The sequence below is a fragment of the Heloderma suspectum genome, chromosome 2 (assembly GCF_057233095.1).
Source record: "Heloderma suspectum isolate Gila_16-S chromosome 2, 16-S_ref, whole genome shotgun sequence".
In the NCBI taxonomy this organism is placed as follows: domain Eukaryota; kingdom Metazoa; phylum Chordata; class Lepidosauria; order Squamata; family Helodermatidae; genus Heloderma; species Heloderma suspectum.
In genome coordinates, this window is record NC_139459.1 from 401,725,269 (window position 1) to 401,739,477 (window position 14,209).

Genomic DNA, 14,209 nt, shown 5'->3' on the forward strand with positions numbered 1-14,209 from the left:
TGTGTGTATGTGTGTGGCCATTGTATGTGTGTGTGTGTGTGTGTGTGTGTGTTGTTACATTTATTTAACTTGATAAGAAGTTTGAAAGTCAAGATCATTATTCAGGCAAAAGTGATGGGTAGAGCAATACAATGGCCCCTAGATAGCGTCTCGGGGGAGGGGGCAATACGATAGACAGTGCTCCAACCTCAGACCCAGGAGTCCAAGCTCCCCTCCGCTTCCCCCTCCCCCTTGCAGCTGACATGGAGCGAACTGTGCCAGCTGCCTCTCTGAACTCCCAAAAGTGACCTCTGAGAAGATGGAAAAGGGGCATTTGTGTGGTAGGGGAGGGAAGGGACTGGGGAAGCAGGGATATGAGCCTTCCACAGCCCTCCCCAGCCTTTCCCCCATGCTCTGCACAGCCCTAGCTAGTTGTGCAAACAAACACAGCCTTCTAGCAAAACTGCAAAGCGGGAGAAGCACAGAGGTGACGTATCCAGAGGCTGATGGGCATCCGGATAGGATTGTGCCCTTAAGGAATAGAAATGCACCCTTAGGTACATTTGTGTCTTAATGGAACATATACTAATGAAGAACAAACAATCTAAACATATTTTTGAGCCACTAATACACACACACACACACACGACAGATTTTGGACAGTGCTCTTCTGATGTTCTTATGTTTATTTGTGAATAAAGTCAAGCATTACAGAATGACCCTAAGCCTCCACTGACCTCCTTCCCAAGGAAACCAACCCTTGGTGAGTGCTCCACCCCTGCAATGTCTCACCACTCAGAGAAGTGGGGTGAAGATTATAATTTTAATCATGGAAGACGTACATACAAGGTAAAGTGCAGAAGACACCTGTCGGCTGCTGGTGCTGATCCCTGCCTCATCCTCTGCCTCCACACCCTCCAGGCCTCGGTCCATCCTTCCAGGTCATTTCTTAGGACTCTCTTTGTGAGTTGAATTATGGATATTGCAATAAAGGATCCAAGTTGAGCAATGGGGAGTTCCCTCCGCCCCATGGGCTGCATTTTTCTCCAGTGTCACCCACCTTCTTGGGAGGAGATGGTCCCTTCCATGCAGGGAGGACAGGCATAGCAGCAAATAGGCCTTCCTTCCTGAACCTCCTTGACGAATCCAGGGCGGCAGCTTTCCACGCACCTGGATTGAGGCAGAGGCTAAGCACAGAAACAAGGACTGTCAAGGTAAATGACATTTAATCCTGCCAGTCTGCTGATGTTATCTCCAACCCCCACCCCTCCCAGAAGTATGTTCCTGTGAAGTGACTTAGAACAGTGTGGTGCATTCATTTGTGGAGCCCTGTGCGGACAAAAGCCAGTTGCTTGACAAATCTGAGTAAGCCACGATTCCCTTCTCCTTACGTTGTCAAGGAGACACCCCCTAGGTTTCATAGACTTGGAAGACATGCGAACAAACAATTATATTAAGTACTACATCTTTAAAAATTTTGATTGGCTGCCATTTTTTTTTTCAGGATAGGGGACGAAATGATCACTATGCCTAAAACCATCCTAGACAGAGGTATAAAAATTCCTAAACATTTCATAACACTCAATCAAATGGCATAGAGGCAGTGACTGTCTGAAGGTTTTGACCGCCCACCATTTTTTTTCAAGATGGGTGTGTGTGAAATTTTCATTATGCCTAAAACCATTCCAGATAGAATCATAGAATCATAGAATAGTAGGGTTGGAAGGGGCCTACAAGGCCATCGAGTCCAACCCCCTGATCAATGCAGGAATCCAAGTCACAGCATCCCTGACAAGTGGCTGTCCAGCCTCATCTTCAATGCCTCCAGTGTGGGAGAGACCACCACCTTCCTAGGTCATTGTTTCCATTGTCACATTGCCTGATGTTCAGCCAGAAACTGGCTTCCTGGAACTTGAGCCCATTCTTCCATGTCCTGCACTCTGGCATGATGGAGCAGAGATCCTGGCCTTCCTCTCTGTGACAACCTTTCAAGTACTTGAAGAGCACTATCCTATCTCCCCTCAGTCTTCTCTTCTCAAGGCTGAACATGCCCAGTTCTTTCAGTCTCTCTTCATAGGGCTTTGTTTCCAGTCCCCTGATCATCTTTGTAGCCCTCCTCTGAACCCTCTCCAGTTTGTCTGCATCCTTTTTAAAGTGTGGTGCCCAGAACTGGACACAGTACTCCAGATGAGGCCTAACCAGTGCTGAGTAGAGGGGAACTAGTACTTCCTGGGATTTGGAAGCTATGCTTCTATTAATGCAGCCCAAAATGGCATTTGCCTTTTTTGCAGCCATAGAGGCACATCAGAGGAACAATAGAGGGACATCAATTCCTGAAAGTTTCTTAACTATCAGATGTATGGTTTTCGACTCCATCAAGGACATACAAATGAACACATCTCTCTCTCTCTCTCTCTCTCTCTATATATATATATATATATATATATATATATAGAGAGAGAGAGAGAGAGAGAGATTACGATATCCTAAATATATACAATGAAATGAAAGGAACGATCTTCCTCACCTTGTTGAGCCATTTGGGCCATACAATGGCATCTTGGTCAATGGTGACCTTGAGGCCTGCTGGGGATCCCCGTCTTTCCATTCTCCCAAATTCTACTCTACGGACAGACCTATTGGGAAACTTCACCCAGTTCACGATGTCAAAGTCAGCTGCCAGGTCTCCATTCCCATCCAAATATACTCCATCCATAGAATTATTGTAAAGCTGGGAGTTGCTCAGGAAAGGGTGAAGCTAGAAAGGTAGGGAAAACACCACCACTGAGAAAACAAGAAAGCACACTTGATATGGCACTTCTGCCCATTTCATGCTTGTATCTTCTATGGCTCAGGGCTGGTTCCAGACTCAAGGGGCTGTGTGTGTCTCTTAGCATGTGCAAGGGACCTGGTTTCCTCCCAGAATGTCCTTTTGTCTGCTTTAGCAGCTTGGGAAGCGGAAGCCATGAAATATATAACCTTATTTTTGTACCCCAAGGACAATCCTGCCTGGTCTTACCCTCAGGTAAAGGGAGAGTGGCCATTTCACAGGGCATATTTTGGGTACCATTAAATAGCAGCACTTAGTTTATGTCATGAGGGCTGCAATCTCAATCACCTCTACACAGAAATGAAGTCCACTGAATTCAGTGGGGCTTATTCCCAAGTAAGTTACTAAATAAATTTACCTAGGAGAAAGTGCCACCGAACTTAAGGGGATGTCTGAGCAGAGCTGAATGGGATTGTGCTGTAAATATTATCGTTCTCTGCCTTCATGCAGATTTATGATGGGACCACAACTGGAATGCTCTGTATGCTTCACCTCAAAAAGGATATTGTAGAACTGGAAAAGGTGAAGAAAAAGGCCACCAAGGGGATCAAGGGCTGTAGTCACTCCCCTGTGGGGAAAGGCAACAGCATCTGGAACTGTTTAGCTTAGAGAAAATGTGAGTAAGGGGAGATCATGCTGTAAATATTATACCTTTAGTATGCTCTTAGGAGATAATCTGCATTTCCCCTTTCAGGCATAAACATTGATTTAGACAATTTCTCCCACCAGAAAACAATTTTCTGCTTGATATAAAACCAGATGCAAGAAACGCTTCTGCACATAGTGGGGAAAGAGAGGTTCAGTACAAAAGGATGAGGTAAAGTACAGCTTGGCACAATAGCAAAAGTCACCCTTTAAAAAAAAAAGTACATGCAAATCAAACACTATCAGCACATTATTGTTGTTGTTGTCGTTGTCGTTGTTGTTATCATCATCATCATTTATATCCCACCCCATAGCAGAAGCTCTCTGAGCTGTTTACAAAAGTTAAAACAGTAAAATACAGTATGCAAAGTTTACAAACCATTTACATAAAAGCATACAGACAATCTATACAAAGAATACATATTCCTAAAAACAACTTTGAACTAAAAACTTTTTTTTTCAAAAAAAATCCAACAATAAAACAACGTAGCTTAAAACAGCGCCGCTTAAAAACAGTATACAACAGTCAGCAAAAAGAACAGGAGTTCTACAAAGGGGAGAACTGCCGGAATAACAACATCTTTATGAGAGCCAGTGTGGTGTAGTGGCTAGAGCGCTGGACTGGGAGTCGGGAGATCCGGGTTCTAGTCCCAGCTCAGCCATGGAAGCTCACTGGGTGACTTTGGGCCAGTCACAGACTTTCAGCCCAACCTACCTCACAGGGTTGTTGTTGTGGGGATAAAATGGAGAGGAGGAGGATTATATACGCCACCTTGGCTTCCTTACAGAGGAAAAAAGGCGGGGTATAAATGTAATAAGTCAATAAGTCAAGTCAACCTTTAATGCCTGCTTAAAAACTTCCAGAGAGGTCAGCCGGCGCATTCCAACCGGCAGGTCATTCCACAGCTGAGGGGAGCAAAGGAAAAGGTCCTCTTGTGCATGACTGCCAGTCTCTTATTAGTCAGCCATAGCAGAGACCCCTCAGAGGACCTTAGGTGGTGGACTGGGATGTTGGGGAGAAGGCTCTCCCGAGGGTACCTTGGACCAAGACCATACAAGGCTTCAAAGGTGAGAACCAGCACTGTATATTTTGCTCGGAAACAAATTGGCCACCAGTGTAAAGATTTTAAAATCGGTGTAATATGGTCTCCACGGGGTGTCCCAGAGACCAACCTGGCTGCCACATTTTGTGCCAGTTGAAGTTTCTGAACTAAATATAAAGGCAGCCCCAAGTACAGCGCATTGCAGAAATCAGGCCTAGAGGTTACCAGCGTGTGCACCACCGTCACCAGGTCCACATGTTGCAGGACTGGGCGTAGCTGGAGCATCAGCCAAAGCTGATAACAGGCACTTCACTGTTGCCTCCACCTGGGTGCCAGGGGCAGGGCTGGGTCAAGAAGCACCCCGAAGCTATGAGCTTGCTCCTTCAGGGGGAGTGCAGCCCCCTCCAGAACTGGTTGACACACCTCAATACCTGAATTAGGAACCCTCAGGATGAGCTCCTCTGTCTTGCCTAGATTCAACTTCAGCTTGTTCTCCCTCATCCAGCCCATTACTGACTTCAGGCAGTCATTCAGAAGAGTCCTACCTTCCTTGGATAAGGATGTTAAGGAGAAATAGATTTGGGTGTCATCAGCATACCGATAACACTCAGCGCAAAACCTCCTCATGATCTCCCAGCGATTTCATGTAGATATTGAAAAGCACTGGGGACAGAATGTAGCCCTGTCCACATAATAGTTCTTTTTTTGAGGAACAACTATCCCTGAGTGACGCCATCTGGAAATGTCCTGAGAGAAAGGAGCAGAACCACTGCAGAGCAGTGCCCCAAACCCCCAACTCCCTCAGGCGATCCAGAAGGATACCATGGTCGATGGTATCAAATGCCGCTGAGAGATCCAAAAGGATCAACAGGGATGCACTCTCCCTATGAATTCCCAGGTGGGGATCATCCACCAAGGCGGCCATGGCAGTCTCAACTCCATATCCTGCTCTGAAGCTGGTTTGAAATGGGTCCAGGTGATCAGTTTCATCCAAGACTGCTTGGAGTTGAATGGACAGCGCCTTCTCGATTACCTTCCCCCCAAATGGTAAATTGCTTTTGTTGTTGTTGTTGTAGTTCAGTCATTAAGTCGTGTCCGACTCTTCGTGACCCCATTGACCATAGCACGCCAGGCCTTCCTGTCCTGCGCTCTCTCCCAGAGTGTGCTCAAGTTCATATCCGTTGCATCAGTGATGCTATCTAGCCATCTCATCCTCTGCTGTCCCCTTCTCCTTTTGCCTTCAATCTTTCCCAGCATGGCCTATAATTATTGAAGTCCATGTGGTCGAGGGGAGGCTTCTTCAGAAACGGTCTACCAATTGTTTCTTTCAGACATGATGGAAAATTACCTTCCCTTAGGGAGGCATTAATAATATTCAGCAGAAATTGCTTTACCATCTCCCCTGACTGGACTACAAGCCAGGATGAGCAGGGATCGAGAGGGCATGTTGTCTTTTTGGCCGAACCAAGCAGCTTGTCCACATCCTCGGGAGTCACAAGCTGAAAATGATCCAGTTTAATCATGCAAGCAGAGCTTCTGGACACCCCACTGTTGACTTCTGTTCCCATGACAGCATCCAAGTCGACTCGTATCCTCGAGATTTATTTATTATTTATTTATTACATTTATATCCCTCCATTTTTCCTCTTGCAAGGAACCCAAGGCGGCTTACATAATCCTCCTCCTCTCCATTTTATCCTCACAACAACAACCCTGTGAGGTAGGTTGGGCTGAGAGTCTGTGACTGGCCCAAAGTCACCCAGTGAGCTTCCATGGCTGAGTGGGGACTAGAACCCGGATCTCCCGGCTCCCAGTCCAACACTCTCGCCACTACACCACACTGGCTCTCTCATTTTATTCACAAAACAATCACCAAGGCATCACAGCAAGCTACCGAAGGCTCTAAGATCAGATTCAGTGTGTGTGCAGGTGGGGGGCTGACTCATCTCCCTAACCACCTTGAACAGCTCAGCTGGGCGCAAGCTTGTGGATGCAGCACGCGTAGAAAGCTCACTTTGCTGCACGTAGGGATGTACGAAATTGGCCTTACTGGCTCTGCCGGGTTCCGCTAGGGGGGGAGGCACTCCGTCCCTCCCCCCAGGATGCTGGCCAGCCGGCTCCACTCCGCGGGTATTCTGCGGAGCCGCCGGCCGGCTCCGCCAGCAGCCGGACATCAGGCCGCTAGCTAGCAGGGATGCGAATGGCGGCGGCCGTAGCCGCCGCCGTTTGCGTCCCTGTAGTCAGCCATGATAGGCTACATAAATCTTTATGTAGTCTATCACGTCTGACTTAAAAAAAAAAAAACCGCAAGTACGCAAATGGCGGCGGCTACGGCCGTCGCCATTTGCATTCCTTATTTTGGCCCATGTTAGTCTACATAAAGATTTACGCTCTTTGTGTTCCCCCTTATTTTCTCCGTCTTAGTCTACATAAATATTTACGTAGACTAAGACGGCCCAAAATAAGGAACACAAATGGCGGTGGCCGTATCCACCGCCATTTGCGTACGCGCGTTAGTTTGTTTTTTAAAGTCAGACGTGATAGGTGACGTAAAGATTTATGTAGCTATCACGTCTTTTTTTTTTAACACCGGAAATGGCGGCAGCGGCAGCCGGTTGGAAGACCGGCCGCCGCCACTGGAGCCACCGCCACCCGGAAGATCCGCCCCAGGTAAGTCTCGTCCTGGGGGGGATCCAAAGGGGGGTGGGGGGGTGGCAGGAATTCTCACCGAGATCTGTGGCAGAATTTTCCGCCATCCCTAGCTGCATGTATCTCCACCTCATAGGTCTTCAAATGATCTCTATGACGTGTCTTGTCGGATTCAAGTCGAGTTTTCTGCCATCCGGCACATGAGCCACCCATATATCCAGACACCATTTCAGATGACAGTACTGCACACACTGACACTCCTGTAGACAAAAGGAGCCAGGTAGATGCTAAACTAGCAGCCCAGTCAGGAGGCAGGAAGGACCAAAGAGAGCCAGCAACCCAGCTCCACTGGTGGGCCATAGGGAATAGGCCAGTGCAGACACCGAGGAGTTGCACCACTGATGTGGGCCATGACCGGACCGGCTGAGTCCTCTGTGTCAGGTGTAAGGGGGCCCAGAGAGGAAGCAGCATATGGAGTTTCACAGCTGGTTTCACTCCATAAATACCTGACATTTCATCCCACTAGCTTATATTCTCAGCTTCTGAGGCAATCACGTTGGAATTGTATAATTGATTCTCATGTTCAACAGAGATATCTATGATGGTAAAGGGAATACCTGCCAAGGCTGTAGCCTTTGAATGTCCAAGCTGCCTCCACCTTTCACCACCATCCTCTTGGATAGGGACATAAAAGCAGCATCCAAGGCATGGGCCAGAGCATGGATGGTGTTGTAAATGATGTAGCTATTGAGAGACAGGATTCTCTCCACGTCTTCTTGGGGCAGGGCCTCCAGTTTGTCATTCTCCCTGCATCTTGTCCAGCCTTTCACAGACAATGCATGCTTTGAATATGAACAACTAAAGGCGTTCTCCACAAACTGCTGGATAGTAAAGGAAAAGGGTGAAAAATCATCATATTTTGTCTTTTTATTTGGCTGGAGAATGAACGAAAACATACCAAAGATATGTTGGAAAGGAAGACGATTATACTTCAACTCCAAGGTGAAGTCCCACAAAGCCGTTGTGACCCAGACTTTCCCTACGGTGGGTTTCATCAATATTTCAACATACTGTTGCATAAGATGTAGTCCAGTTAAGAAGTATCTAGTCTCTGCGCAATAAACAAAGACATTAACTTGTCTCCAATTCTGGAATGAACGATGAGGGAAGTCCACTTCATCCCTATTCAGTCCTGAGATGCTTTGTGTGAAAGCAACACAAATGCCATTGCTGATGAGCTCGAGGGTCAAGGCCCTCATGCATCTCTCTCCATTGTTGGTGTCTGGAACAACAAGACCGATCAATGTCCATCGGAAATGCAGGAGAAGTTTCACAATCCCCAGGTACTGGGCTCCTTCTTTAGGGACCATCCGGTAGAAAAAGGGGAACTGAGTTTTATCACTCAGAATCTGAGAAGCAAAGGCATAGCTGACCTGACAAAAAAAGATAAAGATTAGTGGTTTGTTTTGCTTCAGAAGCAAATTTCAGTTCTTCATCAGATATTTCTGAAACGCCTGCATGAACTGGAAATTATCTGTGTCATATTTCATACCAATGGAACAAATAGTCTTTATTTTATGACAAATAAAATGTTCAGTCTTCATAATGATAGAACACTGAAAAAGAAACATACCCTAAATTACTGAGCATCTCCTGAGGGAAGCAAGTTCTGAAGAGTTCATCCCATCTCCCAGCAGTATTGAACTTGGCCAAGAAACAGAACCCAGAATAGGAGCAAGCTGGTTTCTTAGGTGTGACCATGAGCTGGAAAGTGGTTTCCTGTCCCCACCACTGGTATCCCAGAGGCCCCCCGTACTTTCTGAGCTATAAGCATATGAATGAGGAGCAAACGATGCATAATGCTAATCTGGTGAATTGCCCTTATTTATTTATTTATTTATTTATTTATTTATTTATTTTTATTGCATTTATACCCTGCCTTTTTTCCTCTTGCAAGGAACCCAAGGCGGCTTACATTATCCTCCTCCTCTCCATTTTATTCTCACAACAACAACCCTGTGAGGTGGGTTGGGCTGAGAGTGTGTGCCTGGCCCAAAGTCACCCAGTGAGCTTCCATGGCCGAGTGGGGGCTAAAACCCGGATCTCCCGGCTCCCAAGCCAACACTCTTGCCACTACACCACACTGGCCCTTGATAGAAGCAGCTTTCCCAAAGGGTGTGTTTCCATGCTATTGCCTTCACTTCTTTTCCAACTTCGTTGCACTGTTTCCCCAAGCACATTTTCTCTCTCGCATGTTTCCAAAAGGACCCGGTCTATCATCGTTGTACCCTGGCGGGCTGCGCTGTTTCCACAGAGCCCTAATCATGTTATTCTCTTGATGACTAGGTGGGACCTTTTTGGAGTGGGTTGGGTCTGCTTACCCCATCTGTTTTCCCACCTCCTCCTGTTTCTGATTCCCTGCTCCCTCCCCCCTCTGCCCCGCTGAAGTTTCCCACTCTGGCCAGTCTCCTAGGACCTTGCCTTCCCAGCCCTTTTGTTTTGCTTTAGAGAAGGAGCGAAAAATCAAAGCACTGGAGCATCCCCCCCCTTAAATGTTCATTGTTGCCCCTCAAATGGAGTTTGAAACCACAATTGTGCATTAACAAAGGGGCAAAAAATCAAAGCACTGTGTCTTGAGCATCCCCCCTCTCGACTTTAAACCTTTCTTGTTGCCCCTGAAATGGGAATTTAAAGTGCAATTATGCATTAATGAATTGGCAAAAAATCAAAGCGTTGGGTCTGGGGCATCCCACACCCCGGGTGCTTATGTTTGCATCTTTTCATCTCCAGGATCATCTCCCTCCCTCCTTCACACAACTTCAGTGTTCCTGCCTCCTCGGGTCTGTTTCCGGGACAACAGAAGGAGAAGCTATTGAAGGAGTATGGGATTTTTAAAAAGGCATTCCCCTTCTCCCCGATTTCTCCTTTCCCCTGAAAGTCCAGGTGCACCTGCATTTCAGGAGCAAGGCTCATTGAGCACAATGGGAGCTACTTCCGAGTAGACACACATATGCTTGAGCTGAGAAAGGGAGGGGAGAACACAAAGAGGGAAACTAGCCCCCATGTTAACCCAGAGGACCTCATTGACCACAAGGGGAGTGACTTCTGACAAGACAGTAATGGGGTTGTTGTGGGAAAGAGAGTGAAACCAGCGCCCATTTTAATGCACAGGATCTCTATTTCAAAGCTGTGAAGGAGTTACATCCTAAGGCAATGGACTGAAGCCTCCAGATGGCGCTTAATCGCATTTAAGGAACTGGGCTTAAAAATGTGCCTTTTCAATTGAGGGGGAAATCCTTGTAAGTTCCCATGTTGGCATTCAAAGGCAAGCCTCATTCAGCACAATGGGAGTTACTTCTGAGGAGACACTGATGGGTTTGTTGTGGGAAAGAGAGTAGTAAAGACAAAGAGGGAATCCAGCCCCCATTGTAACCCGCAGGATAGCTATAATGAAGCTGCTAAGTCCTAAGGCATAAGCAATTGGGCTTTAATATGTGCCATTTCAACTGAGGGGGAATCTCAGCCTCATCCAGAGCAATGGGAGTTACTTCTGAGGAGGCACTAATGGGTTAGTTGTGGGAAAGAGACCAAAACCAGCCCCCATTTTAATGCACAGGATCTCTATATGGAAGCTGTGAAGGAGTTACATCCTAAAGCAATGGACCGAAGCCTCGAGATCGCGCTTAATCGCATTTCAAGAACTGAGGGCTTTGATATGTGCCGTGTCAACTGAGGGGCTTCTCTGTCATTTCTGTGGTCACTGAGAGGGCAAGACTCATTTAGAACAATGGGAGAAAACACCCTTTGACTGGGGTCATAGGCTGTGTTCTAGTGCTAATTTTCAATGACGTTTTAAAAGTTGGTCCCTTAGCATCCTGCTCCAAAATGGCAATGAAACTTCTGGAAAACAGGGAGGGAAAGGGTTGGGTCACTGAGGTCAGAGTGAAGCACCCACAAAGGCTGGGCTACATGCCCCATGGGCAGGGCTAAGACAGCGAACCCGGTGCAATTATGGAAACAGGTCAGTAATGGAGCTGCCATAACCAGGAAAAGTTAGACTATGAGCAGTCTCAGTAGAAGCATTTTTTCAGTGATTAAATGCGACACTGGGGCTGAATGGTCACGATGTCATGGAACCACTGAGACCCCACAGCACAAGCAGGTTGGAGTAAATTGCTGGTGGAAACACAGCCAAACATCTAGTGAGCCCCGCAATACAGATTGGAACCATGGTATGGTGGTAGGAAGACTTTAACACTTTGCAGCCCTCTGTGGATCAGGACCACTTATATTCATGGGGAGAGGAAGCTCCTTTTGAAGTTAGTACTCTGTGGTTTTCTTGGAAAGTACCCGAAACGGTTAGGTTCAGTCTGCAACCCATCCCCCTGCACCTGTGGAATTTTGTAGATGCCCAACATGTTTGAAATCTGGATGGAGATGTCCGTCCCTTCAAGAACAGCCAGCGGGTGATTCTGTCTTCTGCACTTGTAGTTGGGAACATTTGCCTGCCCAGGAGAGAGCAGGTCTAGCAAGACATCCGAAGTCACTTTTGCATCGAAATAGTTGTCATGGGTGTTGTAGCCCAAGGTGATGTTGGTAAAGAGTCTGGGATTCTGGTTGATCTCCTGGATGGCAAACAAGAAGGACAGGATCTTCCAGTACTCTGTGGATCCTTTCCTGAAAGAAAGAAGGAAAGAAAGAAAGAAGGAAAGAAAGAAAGAAAGAAAGAAAGGTGTCACATTCTCATCCTTTCTTCAATGAAATGAAAGTATTCAGTTATTGCTTCTTTCATAGAATCACAGAACAGTAGGGTTTGAAGGGGCCTATAAGACCATCGAGTCCAACCCCCCTGATCAAGAGCAGGCAACTGCCACCTGTCTGGCTCAGAGCCTGCCACATCCGAGTCATGGCACCATTTATGAGAGAGAGGGGGAACGGGAAGAGAATCACCATGTCCTCACTCGAGTTGGCATCTCTTGCAACTCCTCCTCTAGTAATTTGCTCTGCATTTCTTTTGAAAGTTCCACCAGAATCCTAGAATACCTGTGTTATAACAACAACACAATTACAACACAATTACAACAACAAGTCAATTAAATGAGCCCTCTCGGAAGGGGGGCATTAATTTCACTGCAGCTCTATAATTCTTAGCTTTTATATTGTGCTTTATGGTACTAAAAGCATGTCATACCTACAACACCATTTTATGGTTAGCCTCATATTATTCCTGTTTACATCATTATCTTCATAGTTTATCCAACAGCTTCAAGACAATTGCTGGGCATACAACGTCGCCTACTACTGCGGGCAGTTAAATGCCGAAACAGTATCACACACAACAACCCCGGAATGTAGATGGTTCAATAAAATGAACCAGCAAGTTGTGCTCTGAATGGGTCCTTTGTGTTGATGCATCCCTCTGGTCAAAGTAGGAAAGCGATTTACCAGGTCCAAGTAAAAGAACAATCTCTGTTTATTAGGGATGAATGGAGCACAGGAAATCAGTAGTGACTGGAGCAGCAGCAACGCCATCTCACCCAGAATGACTTACCCATAAAGCATGGTAGATGGAGGCTTGTTGAAAGTGGATGGTAGAAACCTCACTCCTGTGGCATAGATGACCCCACCAATGAGGAGGTCCCCTGGCCTGTAATGATTCAGCGGGGCCAATTCATCCCTTTCCAAAGTCAAGAGGCATCTGGCCCGGAGCATCCCACAGGTGGCCTGGGGTAGCAGCAGAAGTGAGAGCAGCAGCATTCTGGGTACGCCTGGCACAGCCTCCATCCTTGTGACTGCTCCTTTCAACCGGTTAGAAGAACAATCAGAGGAAGCCAAAGTACTCTTGCAAGACTGAGGTTTCTGTGGCTTTTGCTGCATAGATGGAGCACAGCCAAGGCTTTACATCATAAGGGGAAGATAGGTAGTAAACTCCACAACCACACAGTCGTCCTCAGCTGCCCTAAACCTCCTCCCCAGCTCTCCATGGCACAGGAGGCATTTATGCACCAGTCCTCTAGCACCTGGATGCAAAACATCGACCGATGTTTCTTCTGGATCTCATGTTTATGTCAGTGGACTCAGAGGTGACCTTTGGAAAAACCTCCTGAGGTTTTCCAGAAAGAAGAATAAATCACTATGATTTTGAAGATTATATGTGGAAGAAGTTGCATCACTTCTGCAACTTCCTGAACCCTTTGTTCAGCTGGAGAAAAATATGTTTGTGAGAACTCAGCATTGTGGCTCCAACCTCTTGACATGGGCCAGGGGGTGGCGGTGGGGACAGGTGAGCTTGGCTTGACGTTTGCCCATGAAAAACCTTCAGAACCAGGATCAATGTAGTCTTTGGAGATACAGGTTTTCCCCCAAGTGCCCCCTTTTCAAAGGGACTCTTCTAGCTGGTGCCCTCTTACCATGCCCAAACTCAGCACCCAGCAGGAGCAGCAGCCCCAGATTCGGATGGGGGTGCCCGAGAATGCCCCTTTCCTTCCCCTGTTTCTATTTTGTCTCCTTTAAGGTTAGACATAGGACATTTTGAGCCCCATCAGTTTTGCATCTTCCAAGGGAAGAACTGAAGGACAAAGCTTAATTAATATTTATAAAATATATTATTTTCCACATGTGACCAGGACTGACTGAAATATAGTGTGTTTGAAGGGGGTGGAGGAAGAGAGGAGGTTCAAGGATGTTGACTTGCTTTGGGGCTTTCCTGCTCACCCCTCCCTTCCCTCTATAGCCCCTCAGGCCCCACCTCCAAGCCCCTCAGAATGGCTGATGGGTCTTCCAGAAACCCAGGGAAGGAGGGAAACTGTCCCCCTCACAACTTCAGTCCCTTTGGATCCTCTGCTGCTCACCCAAAGGTCATCACTGGTTGCACTGGTTACCAGTTGTTTTCAGGGCCAAATTCAAGGTGTTGGTTTTGACCTTTAAAACCCTATATGGTTCCGGCCCAGCCTATCTTAAGGAGCACCTCCAGCAACACCAGACATGCTGCTCAACTTGATCAGCCTCGGATGGCCTTCTCTCTGTCCCATCAGCCAGGACAGCTAGGCTGGTGAGGATGAGG

The 14,209-nt window shown here is 47.0% G+C and overlaps 1 protein-coding gene across 1 annotated transcript; it reads right to left on the reverse strand.

Annotated features, from left to right (window-relative positions):
• Nucleotides 1-433: 433 nt before the first annotated feature.
• Nucleotides 434-12,930, reverse strand: LOC146356649 (vomeronasal type-2 receptor 26-like). The gene is made up of 6 exons (XM_084830238.1): nt 12,698-12,930; nt 11,652-11,823; nt 7,764-8,579; nt 4,723-4,773; nt 2,507-2,737; nt 434-442 (listed from the first exon to the last, which is right to left on the reverse strand). Exons 1-6 carry the CDS (start codon nt 12,928-12,930, stop codon nt 434-436), a joined length of 1,512 nt encoding a protein of 503 aa, XP_084686364.1.
• Between the last annotated feature and the right edge of the window lie 1,279 nt (nt 12,931-14,209).

What these genes read in the sequence shown, in the direction of transcription:
- LOC146356649 (XM_084830238.1), bottom strand. Translation starts at nt 12,930, where the DNA reads ATGGAGGCTGTGCCAGGCGTACCCAGAATGCTGCTGCTCTCACTTCTG. An exon ending in CCATCTACCATGCTTTATGG is followed by an intron (nt 11,824 to 12,697) that starts GTAAGTCATTCT and finishes TCTTTCTTTCAG; the next exon opens with GAAAGGATCCACAGAGTACT. An exon ending in TGACGGTGGTGCACACGCTG is followed by an intron (nt 2,738 to 4,722) that starts GTAACCTCTAGG and finishes CTACCTTTCTAG; the next exon opens with CTTCACCCTTTCCTGAGCAA.